Genomic DNA, 16,892 nt, shown 5'->3' on the forward strand with positions numbered 1-16,892 from the left:
ACCTTGGACAATCCAGTCAGCCCAAAAATTAAGAAAAATTCTCTTAAAGAAGTAGATAAATTAGAGAAAGAAATTATGATTTTCAAAAAAATTTACAAAAAACCATCTGGAAAAAAGAGGTTAGAATTGATAAATTAAAAAATGCATTATAATTTAATTCAGACATAGGACTGAGAAATTAATTGATAGAACTCAACAAAAATATTATGAGTTGGGAGAACGAGCATATAAGGTTTTAACTTGGCAATTGAAAACAGAGCAAGCATCAGGGTTATTAATGCTGTTTAAAAGAATTTGAAAATTACTTATAAACCATAGGATATAAATGATTTCCTTAGAGAGTATTATACTAAGTTATAGTCATCTCAATCATTGAATAACAAAGAAGAAATTAAGGATTTCTTACAGAAGCTTCTCCTGGTGAAGATGGATTTACGTCTGAATTTTATAAAAAATTTAAAGTTTTATTGATGCCTTTATTAATAGAAGTATTAAAACAAGCAACTGTAACTTGTTCTTTACCTGAATCTTTTTCAAATGCTGGCATAACAATAATACCTAAGAAAGATAAAGATTTATTAAAACCTGAGTCTTATAGACCTATTAAATGTTGATTATAAAATTGTTGCTAAGGTTTTGGCTAATAGAGTAAATGAATATTTACCTGAGTTGGTCCATTTAAATCAATCTGGATTTATTTAAAAAAGATATTCTGCTGATAATGAAGCTAAATTAATTAGTTTAATACATAGTTCTCAGAGACAGCATTAGACTTGTTCTATGCAGAAAAGGCTTTTGATAGATTAGAATGGAATTATTTATTTAAGGTTTCAATTTGCGTCAAAGTTTATGAATTGGATTAAAGCTTTATATAAGAATCCTATGGCTAAAGTAGTCACTAATAGACAACTCTCTCCTTTTTCATTAACACGATCAGCTGGACAAGATTGTCCTTTATCTCCTGCATTGTTTGTTTTAGCAATTAAACCGCAGGCACTATCAATAAAACAAGATGTTGGTATTAAAAGAATTAAAGTGAATGAAGAGGAATATAAAATTAGTATATTTGCATATGATGTATTGATTTATATAACAGATCATGAAAATTCTTTAATTTCTTTATATAAAAGGAAAAATATCTGGTTATAAAATTAATTGGGATAAAAGTGAAATTATGCTGTTAGTAGGAGATTATGATCACTGTAAATGTGTAGCTCAATTTAGGTGGACAAATAATTAGATTAAATATTTAAGTATTAGAATTGATAAAAATTTAGATAATTTGTATAAGTTAAATTATGTTCCATTATTTAATAAAATTAAAGATGATTTAAATAGAATGATTTACCTATTACTTTCATAGGAGGAGTGAATTGTATTAAAACAAATATCTTTCCGAGGATCCAATATCTTTTTCAATCTATTCCTTGTTTAATACTCTAAAAAATTTTCAAAGACCTTAATTTAATTGTAAGAAAATTTTTATGTAAAGGGAAAATGAATAGGGTATCTTTGGAGAAATTAACTTGGAAATTTGAATTAGGTGGTTTGCAAGTTCCTTATTTTCAGAATTATTATAAGGCTGTTCAATTGAAATTTATTAATGCAATGTTTGATCTAAATAAATCTTCTATTTGGACGAATATAGAAATAGATAAAATTAATGATAAGTTTATGGCTGAATTTATTTATAACTGTAATTCAAAATTTTTAACTGGTATAGATCCACCAATTTTAAAATATTTAATTGAACCATGTAATAAAATTGATTATCAGACAGGTGGGAAGAGAAAGATTTCAGAGAAAATGCCTTTATATCAGAATAAACTTTTTTCCTTTTACTGTCAATAATCAGTTTTTGAGAATATACAATCAATTGCGGATTTAAAAAGTTGAAGATTGTTTTGAAGCAGGGAAGGTTTTTTTTTATCTTTCAATGAAATGAAGGAGAAGTTTCAAGTTCCCAGTCATACTTTTTTTTGGTTATTATCAGGTTAAAACTTTTTTGTTGGAGAATTTAGGACATAGATTAAAATTACCTAGGCAATCTTTTTAAAATTATTGCTCACTAAGGAAGAAACAAATAAATTTATTTCTGAGATGTATAAGTTATTACAAAATAAAATGCCTACGTTGAATGTTCATAAATCAAGAATGAAATGGGAACTTGATTTAAATAGAAAGACAGATGAAAATGTTTGGAGAAATTTGTGTAAGGATAGTATGACTAAGGTTATAAATGTAAGATATAGATTAGTGCAATATAATTTTTCACATCAATTGTATTTAACTCCTTCAGAAATTAAATAAATTTGAATTAAGTTCTTCAGATTTATGTTTTAGATGTGGACAAGAACTAGGTACTTTTTTCACTCAACTTGGACATATAAGGTTAAGAATTTTTGGTTACAAGTTCAATTGATTTTGGAGCGAGTATTAAAAGTAAATTTACCGCTTGATCCAATGTTATTTTTGTAAGGGGTGTCGGACTCTGGCTTTACCTTACTCTTAATTTAGTCTATGTGTGGTCTGAGTCCAGCGTGTTCTTTGAATGAAGTGATAGGAGAAGGTATTCGGTTCAACAGTCAATTTATTACACAGCACAAGAATAAAACTTAACAGAGTTCTGGGTCAGTCGTTTGTTCATAGGTCACCTGCACAGTGAGCTATTCCCCAAGACTGACCCCTATTGTCCAGTTGGCTCAGTTTATATAGATCAACCTTATCATACAGAACAAAAGTTGGCTTCCTTTGCTAGATCTTTTTGCATAAGGGTTATCACAAGTCATCTCCTGTTTTGCAGATATCTGGGGTGTAGCGCTCCCATCTTAATCCTCCAGGACAGACTATCCTGTTGTTTTGATCAGAAATTAATTCATCCCCAGATATTTCTAATCACCATTCTGTTCCTGTCTGGCCAATTTCTGCTGTTCTCTTTTTAACACCTCCTCATGCCTTAATCTTCCTCCTAGACTGGTTTTCCATTCCCTTTGTTTCTTGCAGGCCATTCTTTGTTCTGGTCTGGCCTGTGTCTCCTGTGCTACTCACCACCTCCTTCAGTTTGAGCATTCCTCCTAAATCGTTTTATGCATTTCCTCTCCCTGTATTTGGGAGCAGACCATTTTGCTCAGCCAACTTTGCTCCATGCTGTGATTGCCACTTAATGACATTCCTCTTTTTCCCTGAACCATGCAGTAAATATAAAATTATTAATTAATCATTTCTTTCATAATGTTTTCACCCCTAGATTCCAACAGTCCCCCTTTTGGTCTCATGAAAATGAGACCAACCACCAGTTAACTTATGGGACCAAGACCTCAGGAGTTTTTGCAAGGACCTGCATCTCCGACCTCTTGTTAAACTTAACCTCACAAACTTGGCCATTATGAACACACTTCAGTCCAGTGGGGGCCCCAACACAGTGTTCAGGAACGTCAGTCCAATCCGCAAAGTACTGTTTCGGTTCGTTATGGGCCTCCCAGGCTGACCACAAACACTTTGTACAGTTGTTTCCTTCTCCAGATGCTTCAAGGGCTAGGAACAACATCACCCATAGTCCCCACATAGTGTCCATCACAGCCCCCTAAATTCTGTTGACTTCAATGTAGAAATATCATTTCAAATACTGAAATACAGTCACCGTAATCCAATAGTTTCTTTAAAGGGAGCCGTTCAATAAGTTCTTAGTCCGTAGTTGCTTCACAGGTTCTCAGTCACCTCCGTTCGAATCTGTTCCAGTGTCCGTGTAGGTGGGTCCGTTGCTGCACACTGACTCCAATGATACCACGTCTCGCCTTTTCCCTGTAGTCGAACCGTGTGGGACGTCCTCTCCACCACTCTGTAGGGTCCTGTCCACCTGGGCTCCGACCACTTTCTTTTGATGACCTTTAGCAGAACCCACTCCGCGACTGAAGGTATCGGTGTTACCCCTTCTCTGTTGGGACTTGTGACCTGTTGTGAAAAATCTGACACCAGAGCCGTTAGTTTATCATAATAAAGCTTGCATCCCATTGAACTTACCTCATTCTTCGTAGTCTGAATTCCGGCTCCCGGTCCCGGAAACTGGTGCCCCGTTTGTAGTTCATATGGAGTAAATCCTGTCACAGAACTTACCGAACTCCTTATTGACATTAATGCCAGGGGCAAAGCATCCACCCAATTTAGTTTGGTCCGTGCCTGTACTTTCCCGATCTTACCTTTTATTGTTTGGTTCATCCTCTCCACTTTCCCTTGGGATTGTGGATGGTACACCGTTCCAAAGGCATGTTTCAACCCCAACATCGCTTCTACCTCCTGTAGATCGTTATTCTTAAAATGACTTCCATTATCGGACCTAATTTTTCTAGGAAATCCGTGTCTCGGAATATACTGGTTGATCAAAAATTTACATACTGTCCTTGCATCTTCTCTTTTAGCAGGGATTGCCTCCGGCCACCCTGTGAACACATCTACTGCTACTAAGAGGTATCGATAGCCACTTACCCTCTCAATCATGTCTGTATAATCAAGTACGATTTCTTGCCCTGGTAACTTAGGTAACGGGAACTGTCCTTCATGTGGCTTTACAGTCGCCTTGACATTGAAAGTTATACATACCTCACACTCTCTAATATGGTTCTCCACCATCGCCGGCAGGAAGGGGTGCCACCAATGTATCAAGTACCTTATCATCTGCTTCTTTCCACAGTGTGTTAGCCCATGCGCCTCCTTGAGGAGGGGTTTCATGAGTCCAGATGGTAAAACTGGCCTCCCGTCTATCGATCTCCATAGTCCTTGATCTTCGGTTGCCCCCCTTTCCTCCCATACCATCCTTTCCTGAGGTGATGCCTTTGCTTGTTCCTGTATTATTACTTCTACCCTACACGGTGGTAATAAGTCATGTGCTGTTCTGTCTGCCTGTATCATAATAAACTGAGGGCCGTATCCTGCTGCCCTTTTAGCGGCCATGTCCGCTTCCTGATTTCCCCGAGCCACCATCGTATCTGTTCTATCATGTCCTTTACATTTAAGAACTGCTAATGCCCTTGGTTTCAGGAGGGCCTCAGCCAGTTTCCTAACGTCCTTCTCGTGTTTAATTGGGGTCCTTGCTGCTGTTAAAAACCCACTTCTAATCCATTGACTAATGCTCAACCTGTATTGTCCCTACCACATATGCCGAGTCTGTATATATATTGACCTTCTTCTCTTCTGCCCATTCTAATGCTGCTATCATTCCCTGTAGTTCTGTGAGTTGTGCTGACTCCTTTCCTCTCACTGTCCCTGTAATGATTTCTTCAAATCCTCCTGTAATTTTTTGTACGACCGCATAGGCAGCTTTCAATCCATCTGTGGGGTGTCTGTAACACCACCCATCTGTAAACAAGGTTTCATCTGGTTCTCTTAAGGGTGTAGCCTGTAAGTCAGGTCTTATTTTAATATCCTTTACTACCCTCTTCTCACAACAGTGTGGTTCTCCCTCTCCCATATTGTCTGCCATGTTAATGCCTTCATGGGTAAACGTAACATTTGGAGCATTCAGGATCTTTTCTAGTCTCGTCTGCCTTAGCGAAGTCATTGTAAATGCTGTCGAGCTCACAAATGCTACAATACCATGTGTTGTTAATACCGTCAGGCCGTGTCCCATTACTATGTGTGCCACCTTTTGTAGAATCTTTGCTACTCCCGCTGCATGTCTCGTACATGGTGGGTGTCTGTCTTCCGTTGGGTCTAGTGTGATACTCACATACATGAGCACACATCTTCCACCCCCTTTTTTCTGAAAAAGAACACCATCAATTGTGTGTGCTTTTTCAGAAACATCCAAAAAGAAAGGTAGTTTATAATTTGGAATCGCCAAATCTATAGCTGTTGTAAGAGCTTGCTTCAATAGAATAAAACTCATCTCAGCCTATGCAGTTTAATCAAGTGTAGCTCCCAGATTCCTCATCCCCTGCTCATTCACCAAAGTTCGCAGTGGATGTGTCAACTCACCATACGATGGGATAAACTGCCTACTATAACCAGACAAACCCAAAAACGAAAGCATTTCCTTAACTGTTTGGTTTTGGATGATGTAGTATCGCTGTTCGATGTGCAGGAGAAATCCCTGTGCCTTTCGCTGAGACCATTCTACCTAAAAAGGTGACCACCTGCCTGCAGCATTGCAACTTTAAGCCAGAGACTTTAAAGCCTGCCTTGAACAGCTGCACTAGCAGGAGACAGGTGGCCTCCAAACAGGAAGTATGATCAGGTGCTGCTAATAGGATGTCATCTACATACTGGATCAGAACTACCCCACATGGCAGTGCTAGCCCCCCCAGCTGTTCTTTCAACACCTGATTGAAAATCCCTGGAGATAAGATAAAGCCCTGCGGAAGCCTAGTATACCGCAACTTTCTACCTCTATACATGAACGAACACATCTCTTAATGGTTCTGCCAGCGGCAAGGAAAAGAAAGCATTTGCTAAATCTATGCAAGAGAACCACTTGTGGTTAGGGGTTAAAGCAGTCATGGCAGTATATGGGTTTGGTACTGAAACTGTGGGTGTTCTCACAATACCATTGATGTGCCTTAAGTCATGGGCCATCCGATATTTGCCCGTGTCCTGTTTCGGAACAAGTAAGATGGGTGTATTCCAACTAGAACACGAATGTTCCAACACCCCTGAATACATAAGGTCATCAATGGTATCTGCCAAACCTTCCTCAGCTTCAGGTTTGTGGGGATACTGCATCTGCCAAATTGGGGTGTAATCTGACAGTTCAAAGGTTATGGGATCAACCTGCTGACAAAAACCCACATCTGCTGATCCTACTGACCACAGGTTCTCAGGGAGAGAATTAGCATAGGGGCCGAGTCGGGGTGATCCATCTTCTCTCTTCCATGAAAGCGTTCAATCTGTCTATGCTCAAGGAGGACTCAATCATATGTCGGAGACAAAATCCTGTATGCCTGACCAGATGAGGAGAACTGCACTGTCGGTATTTGGGTATCGGACCAGTCACTTAGGGACATCAAGTTCCGACACTTCGGTCCCAAATCTTTTGCCTGGTGAGTAGTGCCAATTGCAAGGGTGACATGAGGAATGGCCTCACCTGCCATCTCATACCATTCCAGCTGTTCAGATGTCAGTGCTACCATAGCGGCCACTCCCTCCTTTCCTACCACTATGTAGTCTGAATTAATTTCCCATAGCATGCCCTCTACCTCTTCATAAAAGGCATGCTGATACATTTCATCCCCATCCCTATCGTAAAAGAGGGTCATATGGGGGGGGGTCCGAGGGAGGGGTATACGGGTGTAACGTCTGGATCCACGGCTTCCATTGATTATAAAGCTTTAGCAGCCCTCCCTTCTGTGGGTCCTCTGGTTCCAACAGCCCCCAGTAAATGTCAGCCCATTGTCCCTCAGACGCGGATCCTCCAGCTGCCGCCAACAACATCTGAGAACCGGAATGAAGTGTAGTTAATGAACAGTTCATAGAATATCCATTTGGAAAGGTGACCTCTATTCCGCTGGGTCCACAAAGGATCGATGCTCCGCACCTGACCAACAGGTCTCTGCCCAAAAGATTGGTAGGGCACCTGGCTGACAAAATGTATTGATCTGTAAAAGTCTGTTCTGCCACAGAAGTGACTAGTGGTGTAGAAAACGGCAGATTTTCTGGTATACCCGAGAACCCTATCAGCTGTTTTAGCTTGAAACTCAGCGCCAGTGAGTGTTGAAAATCTGGCTCCTGTATCCACTAAAAAGGATACTTCCATGTCCATTACTTTAATCTGCAGGAAAGGGTCTGCCAACCTAGCCTGCTCGTGGGTGCTCGGGCTCCGTCACTGTGGGCAATATTGCTCCTCCTCTGTCAGCAAAGGGAATTGTCTCTTCGGAGCTAGAGCCGCATGGGGTGCCTGATGTACCGGGGGTGGCACTGACGATCTCTGGGGCTGGACCCAATGCTCATTTTGTGGTGGTCCATATCCCCTTCCCCCAGTGTCCTGAGGACCCCAAACTAGGGGGCAGTCTCTCTTCCAGTGTCCTGGCTGACCACATACAAAACATACGGCTGGCTGCATTCAGCACCCCGACCTCTCCCTCTTACTCGGAATCCCCCCATTGGACCTCCCATTCTGCCCAATATGGGGGCCGGGTGCCAACTCATATTATTCCCTTGTGGTGGCTGCGGTGGCTGCTGAATCATCTGGTTTGCACCCTTTGAGGAATTCTTTTTTGTCTCATTTGCCTTTTTCCTAGCCTCTTCCAATTGAAGCTTAAGGAGTTGCACTTGTGCCGACTCCGTAGTTTGTTTGTCCTCCTTTTGCTTAGCCCTGTAACGTTTCATGTGATGGGTCAAATGTTTTTCCCATTGCTCATTCGAGCAACCAGGAATATCAGGGTTATTCTCTAACGCTTCCCTAACTACAGCTGGCAGTCCGCTCGTTACTGCAGCCCTAAAAAGTGTAGTCTTCAAGGGATCTGTGGCTGGGTGTACTCCTGCTTTATCCGTCCAACTCTCCTTACACTGACTCAAAAAGGTCAAGATCTCCTCATCCTCTGACTCCTTTTGTCTATTGTGAGGAGTGGGGGTGGTGTGATCCTCTGACATTCCTACCGAGAAGGCATTCTCAAGTGTCTGTTCTTGCTCTCTCTCATTTGTTTTTTCCAGTCGCATACTAGTTTCCCTTACTTTACATACATCATTCTGTATTTCCTTTGTTAACTCCTTCATTTCCTCCACCCTTTCCTGCATAACTCTCTTAAGTCTCTCCTTCGCCTCCTGGAGTTCGTGACCTGCTAATTCAGTAACATTCACTATTCCCTCATTTATCTGCATCACTGGCATCTGTGGAATCGGATAAGGTGGTGGCAATGTCTCTGGTAACTTTGGATATAGCGGGGCTGACGGCTTAACCTCCCCCGTATTCTCCTTAGTGATATGGGATCCCTTTTTAATATCATGTTGAAGGTTCGCTTCCACAGCCATGCAAGCCAATGTCATATTGTGTAAATCTGCCCTTCTCTGTTCCTTCACTTCTTTCTGTTGTTTAAGCCTTCTTTTATTCCATATAGATCCTTGTCCCTTTGCCTCATGTTCCTGTACCTCCTTGGCTGCTTCCCTCTCTGCTTCTAAGTACAGTACCAGCCGGATTTTTTCAAACTCTCACGGTACCTTCCCCTGAATCTGCAGCTCTTTCCATATCTGTTCGTACCGTGCCATAGCCTGTACCTCCTCTCCCTTCGGTAATCCTCCCAGTAATTGATTCCTTGTTTTTTCCCACTGTCGGTTTACAGATGGGGGAACTCCTCTGTCTTCCCCGAGCTCTTGCCCTACATCCCTATTTACTCCTTCCATCTCTGTTCCGATTTTTAACCCTTTACCCTTCATACTTCACTGGGTCTCTCCCCTGGTAGGATTTTGACACCCTGCAATCTACTTCGACCCTTCCCACGTTGTTATAAACACCAGCGGCACACTGTACACAATCCTTAAACAAATACTTATTATAAACTATTATGATACACTATACGATTCTTAAACAGATACTTATACACTATAGAAACAATTAACTATAACACAGTACGCCTTATACAGATACTTATTATACACTACTATGGTACACGATCCTTAATCAAATACTTATTACACACTATAGAAACAAATAACTATCACAATACACCTTATTCTAATTGGCCAAGTGTCTAAACCTATCTCTTGAGATCACTACGAGGGGACTCCAACCCCATTCTACTAGGGGGACTCTAACCCTCTTTTTTCTACAGGGGACTCCAACCCCGTTCTACTAGGGGGACTCCAACCCCCTTTTTTGTGCAGGGGACTCTAACCCCCGCTCCTTACGGGGGACTCTAACCCCCATTTCTTTTATTCTTTGGCTTTAACTAGGGCTTTTGCAGAGTAGTGACAACACACAATTTTATCGTTGCCAATAGCTGAACTTCGTTTAAACAGGCGTCTGCTTACCTCCCTTTGTAGAATGGTCACTTGTTGTTATCACCACACCACAATCGACCGGTGTTTCGTATCTTTTTCTTCCGTCACTTCTCCATCTTCATCACGTCGTGGTCACCAAATTGTCAGACTCTAGCTTTACCTTACTCTTAATTTAGTCTATGTGTGGTCTGAGTCCAGCGTGTTCTTTGAATGAAGTGATAGGAGAAGGTATTCGGTTCAACAGTCAATTTATTACACAGCACAAGAATAAAACTTAACAGAGCTCTGGGTCAGTCGTTAGTTCAAAGGTCATCTGCACAGTGAGCTATTCCCCAAGACTGACCCCTATTGTCCAGTTGGCTCAGTTTATATAGATCAACCTTATCATACAGAACAAAAGTTGGCTTCCTTTGCTAGATCTTTTTGCATAAGGGTTATCACAAGTCATCTCCTGTTTTGCAGATATCTGGGGTGTAGCGGTCCCATCTTAATCCTCCAGGACAGACTATCCTGTTGTTTTGATCAGAAATTAATTCATCCCCAGATATTTCTAATCATCATTCTGTTCCTGTCTGGCCAATTTCTGCTGTTCTCTTTAACACCTCCTCATCCCTTAATCTTCCTCCTAGACTGGTTTTCCATTCCCTTTGTTTCTTGCAGGCCATTCTTTGTTCTGGTCTGGCCTGTGTCTCCTGTGCTACTCACCACCTCCTTCAGTTTGAGCATTCCTCCTAAATCGTTTTACGCATTTCCTCTCCCTGTATTTGGGAGCAGACTATTTTGCTCAGCCAACTTTGCTCCATGCTGTGATTGCCACTTAATCACATTCCTCTTTTTCCCTGAACCATGCAGTAAATATAAAATTATTAATTAATCATTTCTTTCATAATGTTTTCACCCCTAGATTCCAACAGGGGACATTAAGTCGATTACTTTAGGATTGAGATTGACTATGAATCAAATTGAATTTTTACGTTTGGCTCTGACTGCTTCTAAAGATGTTTGGCTAGTACTTGGAAATCTGATTTATTTTTAGGAATGCAAAGATGGCATAGTGAAATGAAATCCTGTATTCCTCTAGAAAAGATAACGTATAATTTGAGGATAAATATCATTTATTTGTAAAAGTATGGAGCCCATATTTAAAAACTCTTGGTATTAAAATTTAATCTCCTGGTCTGTTCCAGTCGACGTCTCAGTCTCCGCAGCTAAAAAGTTGATCATTGTTGTTCTTAATGGTGATCTCCTTTCTTCTTTCTTTGTAGGTGGGTAGGGGAGGAGGGAGGGTGTTAGCTGGGTGGATGAGGGAGGTTGGGGGGGAGGGTTGTATTCAATTATATGTTTGTATCGAAACATGATAACTAATGTCATATGATTTAAAATGGTAAATAAAATATTTTTAAAAACAGCACACTGCGCATGCGCGAGCCCCACAAGGGCGCGTTAGTTGAACTGAGTACTAGCAGGGAGCATACACCATGCTAGGGGCTCTCTCTCTCTCTCTCTCTCTCTCTCTCTCGTTTTGATTGTGTTCAGTAAAGTTGCAGCAGGCAGTAACAAACAATGACCCACAAACTTTGTTGACTTTTGTTTGCTCTAAAGGCACGCAGAGAGACAACACCAGCCCAGCGCCCCCACCAATGGGAAAGAGAAGCAGAAGGGAGTCCTTTCAGAGACATTAAAGGGGCCGATGGTTTTTTAAAAAAATCCTGCAACCACAGGATCTGCGCCTGTGCTGGGCAGCATACCAGAAGGGGTTGCAGAATCTAGAGGAGCAGTGGACTAGCCATCCGTTGAGAAGGAGAAGCATAGAGACAACCCTACAGGGAAGGTGACCATGGCAGTGGAGCAGTGAGGGGCTCAGCTGCTGAAGGACTCACACAGGCTGTGGACTGCTTGTGACTTGTGGTTGAAAAACCCACACACACTCCTGACAGCTAGACACTTGTGGTCATAGCACCCACACAGGCCGCAGTCTGCTGGAGACTGGCTCATGGGAACCAGGTACCAGAAATGGGATTCACAAGGGTGCTGACGGCTTCCTGATCTTAATGTGCCAATGGTTTGAATTGGAGTCTATGTCTGAAGGAACTCTCTTTTGCTTCTCTTTCTTTTATTGTTAGGATACCGGGCAATGCTCATGGTGACTTTTTTTTGCTTTATGGCAGACAAAAGTTGAAGTGCGTCATGTATATCACATTTTTATTGTATAATTATGTGACAATAAAATGAACCTTCGAACCTTTCCATGGATTTGCCTCTTGTGCTAATTAACGTGCAGCTGCACAGCCTCAAATTTATTCCAGTAGTGACCTGAGCTCCTGGTTCCCGACCTCTGATATGGTCAGGAAACTGCTAATTCCCAAGACCCTTCAGGACCCCTGCTCACCCTCGGCACCTCACAGATCCCAGTCCCGATTCCTTGTTCTCCAGCAGCCCACAGCCTGTTGTTACTCCTTCAGCCACTGAGCCCCTTGCTTGTCCACCTCTGTGGGCTCTGTTTCTGTAGAGTCTTCGGCTGGGTTTTTCCCCCTCATATAACCATATAATCGTTTACAGCATGGAAACAGGCCATGTCGGCCCTTCAAGTCCATACCGGTTCATTTGAACAACTCCACTAGCTCCTCCGCAAACTCCTGAGGAAGCAGAGGCTCTCTTAGGTCGGTACATCCTGAGATTTTCCAGGTCCTCATAGATCGGTGCATCCTGAGACCCTCCAGGTCCTCGTAGATCAGGTAAGTTTAATTTAGATAAATAGGATTTGAAAGAACCAGTGTCCTGTTTTCCCTCAGAAGTATATAATTTTTCATAAAATGAATAAAACTGATCATTCATAGGTAACTATTGAATTCTTTTTCACCATTTCCAATGTCAATACAATTAATCACTATAATTAATACATGCTAAAGTTACAACTCACTTTTGGGAGGTCAGCATTGGTCAGCTTATCCTGCTCATCCACCAATATAATACCCTTTCTCATAATTCTTCTATCACATCTGTTCTCACAATGAGGCTTTCCACTTCAGGTTAACTAAAATGCCCTCTTTAATAAAGATGGTTTCTTCCTCACTGTGACTGATAAAGCTCATACCCCTATTTTTCATACTTCTGTCCTTACGTCACCCTATCACAACCCAGGCAGAATAATGTCAGAATCCCTCTGGTTCTCTCTCATCACCCCACCAGCCTCCGCAGCCACCTCACAGGGTGTTTTCTCGCTCTGGGTCCATGTGGTGGTTGGCTGACTCCGCCAGAGCCATCACCCCTCGATGTCCACTACTAAGCATGGGCGCAACCGTTTTAGGCACACTGACCAAGGGGGAGTTGTAGAAAGAGGCTGATTTGGATCTTGGATTAGAGGCAGTGTGGACAAATATCATGCCCAAGTAATGATATCAAACAAGACATGAAAGGAAGGAGAAGGCAATGCTTGTGCTGGATTCTTACCAGTGCCCACTCTTTTATTCCTTACAGATCTTCTATGCTGTGTACCCCTTTCAAGCACGAAGTGAACATGAGCTCAGCCTTCAAGAGTATGAGCGAGTGAAGATAGTCAAATCCAGTGACCTGAGTGGCAACAAGGATTGGTGGCTGGCAGAGGTGAATGGCAAAAGGGGCTATGTTCCGGCAAACTATTTGGGAAAAATGTCTTATGCATGAGGACTCACCACCTGTAAACATTTGAGATGATGGAAGGACATCTGTTACCAAATGGCTGCTGTCCTGGATTTCGACATTACGTGGAAGGAGCCAGCCCGTGTCATTTGAGGTGGACAGGATTGACTGGGAGAAGTAGCTGCACCATTTGCCAGTGGGAAAGGGTCTCATTCTGTCTACAGTGACTGGGAAAGGGTCTCACTCTGTCTACATTGATGGAACGGTTCCCACTTCAGCTACAGCAACTGGACCTATTACATTTTACCTATTAGCTTGTGTTCTTCCTCTCCTCATCTTTTTTATTCAGGAGCCTCCCTGCTTTTAGGCACTCTTGAAGAAGGGTTCAGACCTGAAATGCTGACCACCTTTTACTTCTGGATGCTGTGTGACCTGCTGAGCTTCTCCAGCATGTCTGTGTACTGCATTGACTGAGAAGTGCTTTAGATGTTAAACCACAAGACCTAGGAGAAGAAATAGGCTATTCAGCCCTCAAGTCTGCCCTGACATTCAAATATGAGCAGATCTATTCTCCCCACTCCCCGGCCTTCTCTCCATAACCTTTGATACCCATCAATTTCAGTCATATAAACGAATGACTTTTTTTTAAGATGACTGCCAGCCTCTTTACCTCAATGGGATTACCTGTGTTAAAACTGATTGCTATTTTGAATGAAGTTAATTACTTATTCCTTCCTTTTCTTTTAAAATTAGAACCATACATAGTAAGTCCATATAAATTAAATATAATATACATTTGGATTGGTATCATATAGAAATAATAATACATGGACTCATATTCCAATCTAAACATATAGTGAATGGTAAAAAAGAAAAGGAAAGGAAAAAGGAGAAAAAAAAGGTTGATTATAAAGATCTAACCCCATCCATCAACCAAGGTTGACATTGTTATTCAGGCAGACTTGAAATCGAGCAATAGCCTCCGGAGATCTGACAAAAAATGCCCATTTACTGCATCCCCGCACTTTGATCATTCTAATTATAAAAGTAAGTTATAAATGGACCCCAAGTCCTATCGAAAGAGATCTTAATCTTCCTAATATTATGTCTGATTTTTTTCCAAACTTAGAAAGGACATAATATCCAGTAACCATTGTCTGTGGGTGGGTGGAAAATCTTCTTTCATTTAAGAAATATTCCTCTTCTAGCCGGTAATGTAGAAAATGCTAAGACCTCTTTCTGGTTAGAAGTTAAATATACATTTACTTCACTGGAGAAGCCAAACATTGCAATCAGTGGACGTGGTTCTAGATCGATCCCAAAAATATTCTGAAAATAGCTGTCCAATATCCTACTAAATTGGGACAATTCCAAAACATATGTATCAAAGAAGCTTCAAATCCTTTACATTTGTCACACAATGAGTTAGATATCTGGGTAGATTCAAGCGAGCTTAACCTTAGAAAAATGTATTGAATCAAACTGTGCCTAGTTCATAGAGATTAGTCATGGTTAAGAGCCAAAACTGAAATCCAATCTTCTTCTGAAATAGACATGTTAAGATAATTCTCCCATTCAGTTTTGATCCTAATTAAAAAGACTGTTTTTAAATTCAACATTTTGTAACATAAAGGCAGTTATTATACCTTTATGTACAAATTTTAATTCAAAAAATTCATCCATGAAATTTGAATCTGGAAGATATGGAAATACTGAAAGTTTAGAAAGAAATTCCTACATTTAGTTAAATTGTGCCACCCAAACATATTGACAATTTTTTCATCTCACTGGTTTTGTTGAAAATATTTGCAAAGCTGCATGTCTAATTTTATGAAAAACCTAAAATCTGGTTTGAGGAGATGTGCCTTCTGTTAATTTTTCTATGAAGGCCAGTTAATATGTGGCTTGTGATGGAAGATTTAAGTGGCCTACATGTTTAAAGCGGGGAAGGAGAGGGAAAGGTTACTTTGCTGTTGTATGAATGAAGCTAAAATTTCAGCTCATTAGAGATGCTGTGAGTTCCTTTTTTTTTTGGAAGCAACTTCCTGTTCAAGTGTAAGGATTTTATACCCTTTGCACAACACATTTTAAAGTACAGGACCTTATGTGAAGCAGAATGTTATAATATAGTTATAATGAATGTCAAGTGGTATTCATTATCAGAGAGAGAGAGTGTGTGTGTGTGTGTGTGTGTGGTCACCTATCCCAGAGATGATGTGAACAATATTGGCTGTTCCTCCATAAACCCAACCAATGATTTCTCCACTGAAGACTAAGCTGGAGATTTTTCATGATTTCCATGAATTGTCTTTGATAGCTAGAATGTACAAAAAAGTAGTTGGTTTTAATGTGGCTTAATTTGTAACTGTAGCATGTTCTTGTGCAAATGTCACATTTTAAACACTTGTGCAAATGGTGTTTATTTTCAGTGAGAAAACAACTATTTATCTTGTCAACCCGTCAGTGGACAAATTGATTCATGAGCTGTTAACTGATGATCTCTCTTGAATAAATTGCACAATAAAATGATTATTTTTATACATTTGACCATAACTGAAAAATTTCTTAAGGCAGCCAAAGAAAACTGACATAAGGATGTGCTTTGGGCTTTGTGAAAATGAGCAAATTAAACCAGACCCTGTGTGTTCTGTGACCCGGCAACATTACCACAATGGTAGCTTTAGTCTAGTTTACCCCAGTGATCGCTTCTCTTTTCACTGTATTGACCACGACTATCAATGTGGACTGTTCCAATTCCTGTTGCAAAGTTTGGTGCAAACCTGACACCCAGAATTTCATCTTCCCCTGACACGTCACTGACTTTGGGCTTTGGCACTGATTTCTAAATCATAAGCTGGCCCCTCCCACTATTCAGGTTTCTCCCTCTTCGTCTGGTGTGTGAGAGTTCACCTAAATCTCCACCTTTGCTACTTTCTATCAGTCAACATCGTAAAACCATAGAATATTACAGCACAGAAAATAGGTCCTTCTAGTCTGAGCCAAACCCTTATTCTGCCTAGTCCCACTGACCTGACCCAGTCCATATCCCTCCATACCCCTCCCATCCATGTACCTGTCCAAACTTTTCTTAATGTTAAAATTCAGCCCCCAATCACCACTCCAGCTGGCAGCTCCTTCCATTTTAACACCACTTTGTGTGAAGAAATTCTCCCTAATGTTCCCACTAAACATCCCCTTCCTCCCTATGGTTTGTATCTCACCTACCCTCAGTGGAAAAAGCCTACTTGCATTTACTCTGTCTGTCCCCCTCATAATTTGTATACCTCCATTAAATCTCCCCTCATTCTTCTATGCTCCAAGGAATAAAGTCCCAACCTGTTTAACCTTTC

At 40.9% G+C, this 16,892-nt stretch overlaps 1 protein-coding gene across 3 annotated transcripts in view; it reads left to right on the top strand.

Moving 5' to 3' along the window:
* arhgef38 (Rho guanine nucleotide exchange factor (GEF) 38) overlaps positions 1-16,056 on the top strand; it is a 91,478-nt gene extending 75,422 nt beyond the window's left edge. For all 3 annotated transcript variants that reach the window (XM_069925594.1, XM_069925596.1, XM_069925595.1), the window contains one exon: positions 13,402-16,056. In XM_069925594.1, the coding sequence (XP_069781695.1) occupies positions 13,402-13,587 (186 nt within the window). In that variant the 3' untranslated portion in view covers positions 13,588-16,056. The remainder of the gene's footprint in view (positions 1-13,401) is intronic.
* Positions 16,057-16,892: the final 836 nt, after the last annotated feature.

This window comes from Narcine bancroftii, chromosome 3, assembly GCF_036971445.1.
Source record: "Narcine bancroftii isolate sNarBan1 chromosome 3, sNarBan1.hap1, whole genome shotgun sequence".
NCBI classification, from domain to species: Eukaryota; Metazoa; Chordata; class Chondrichthyes; order Torpediniformes; family Narcinidae; genus Narcine; species Narcine bancroftii.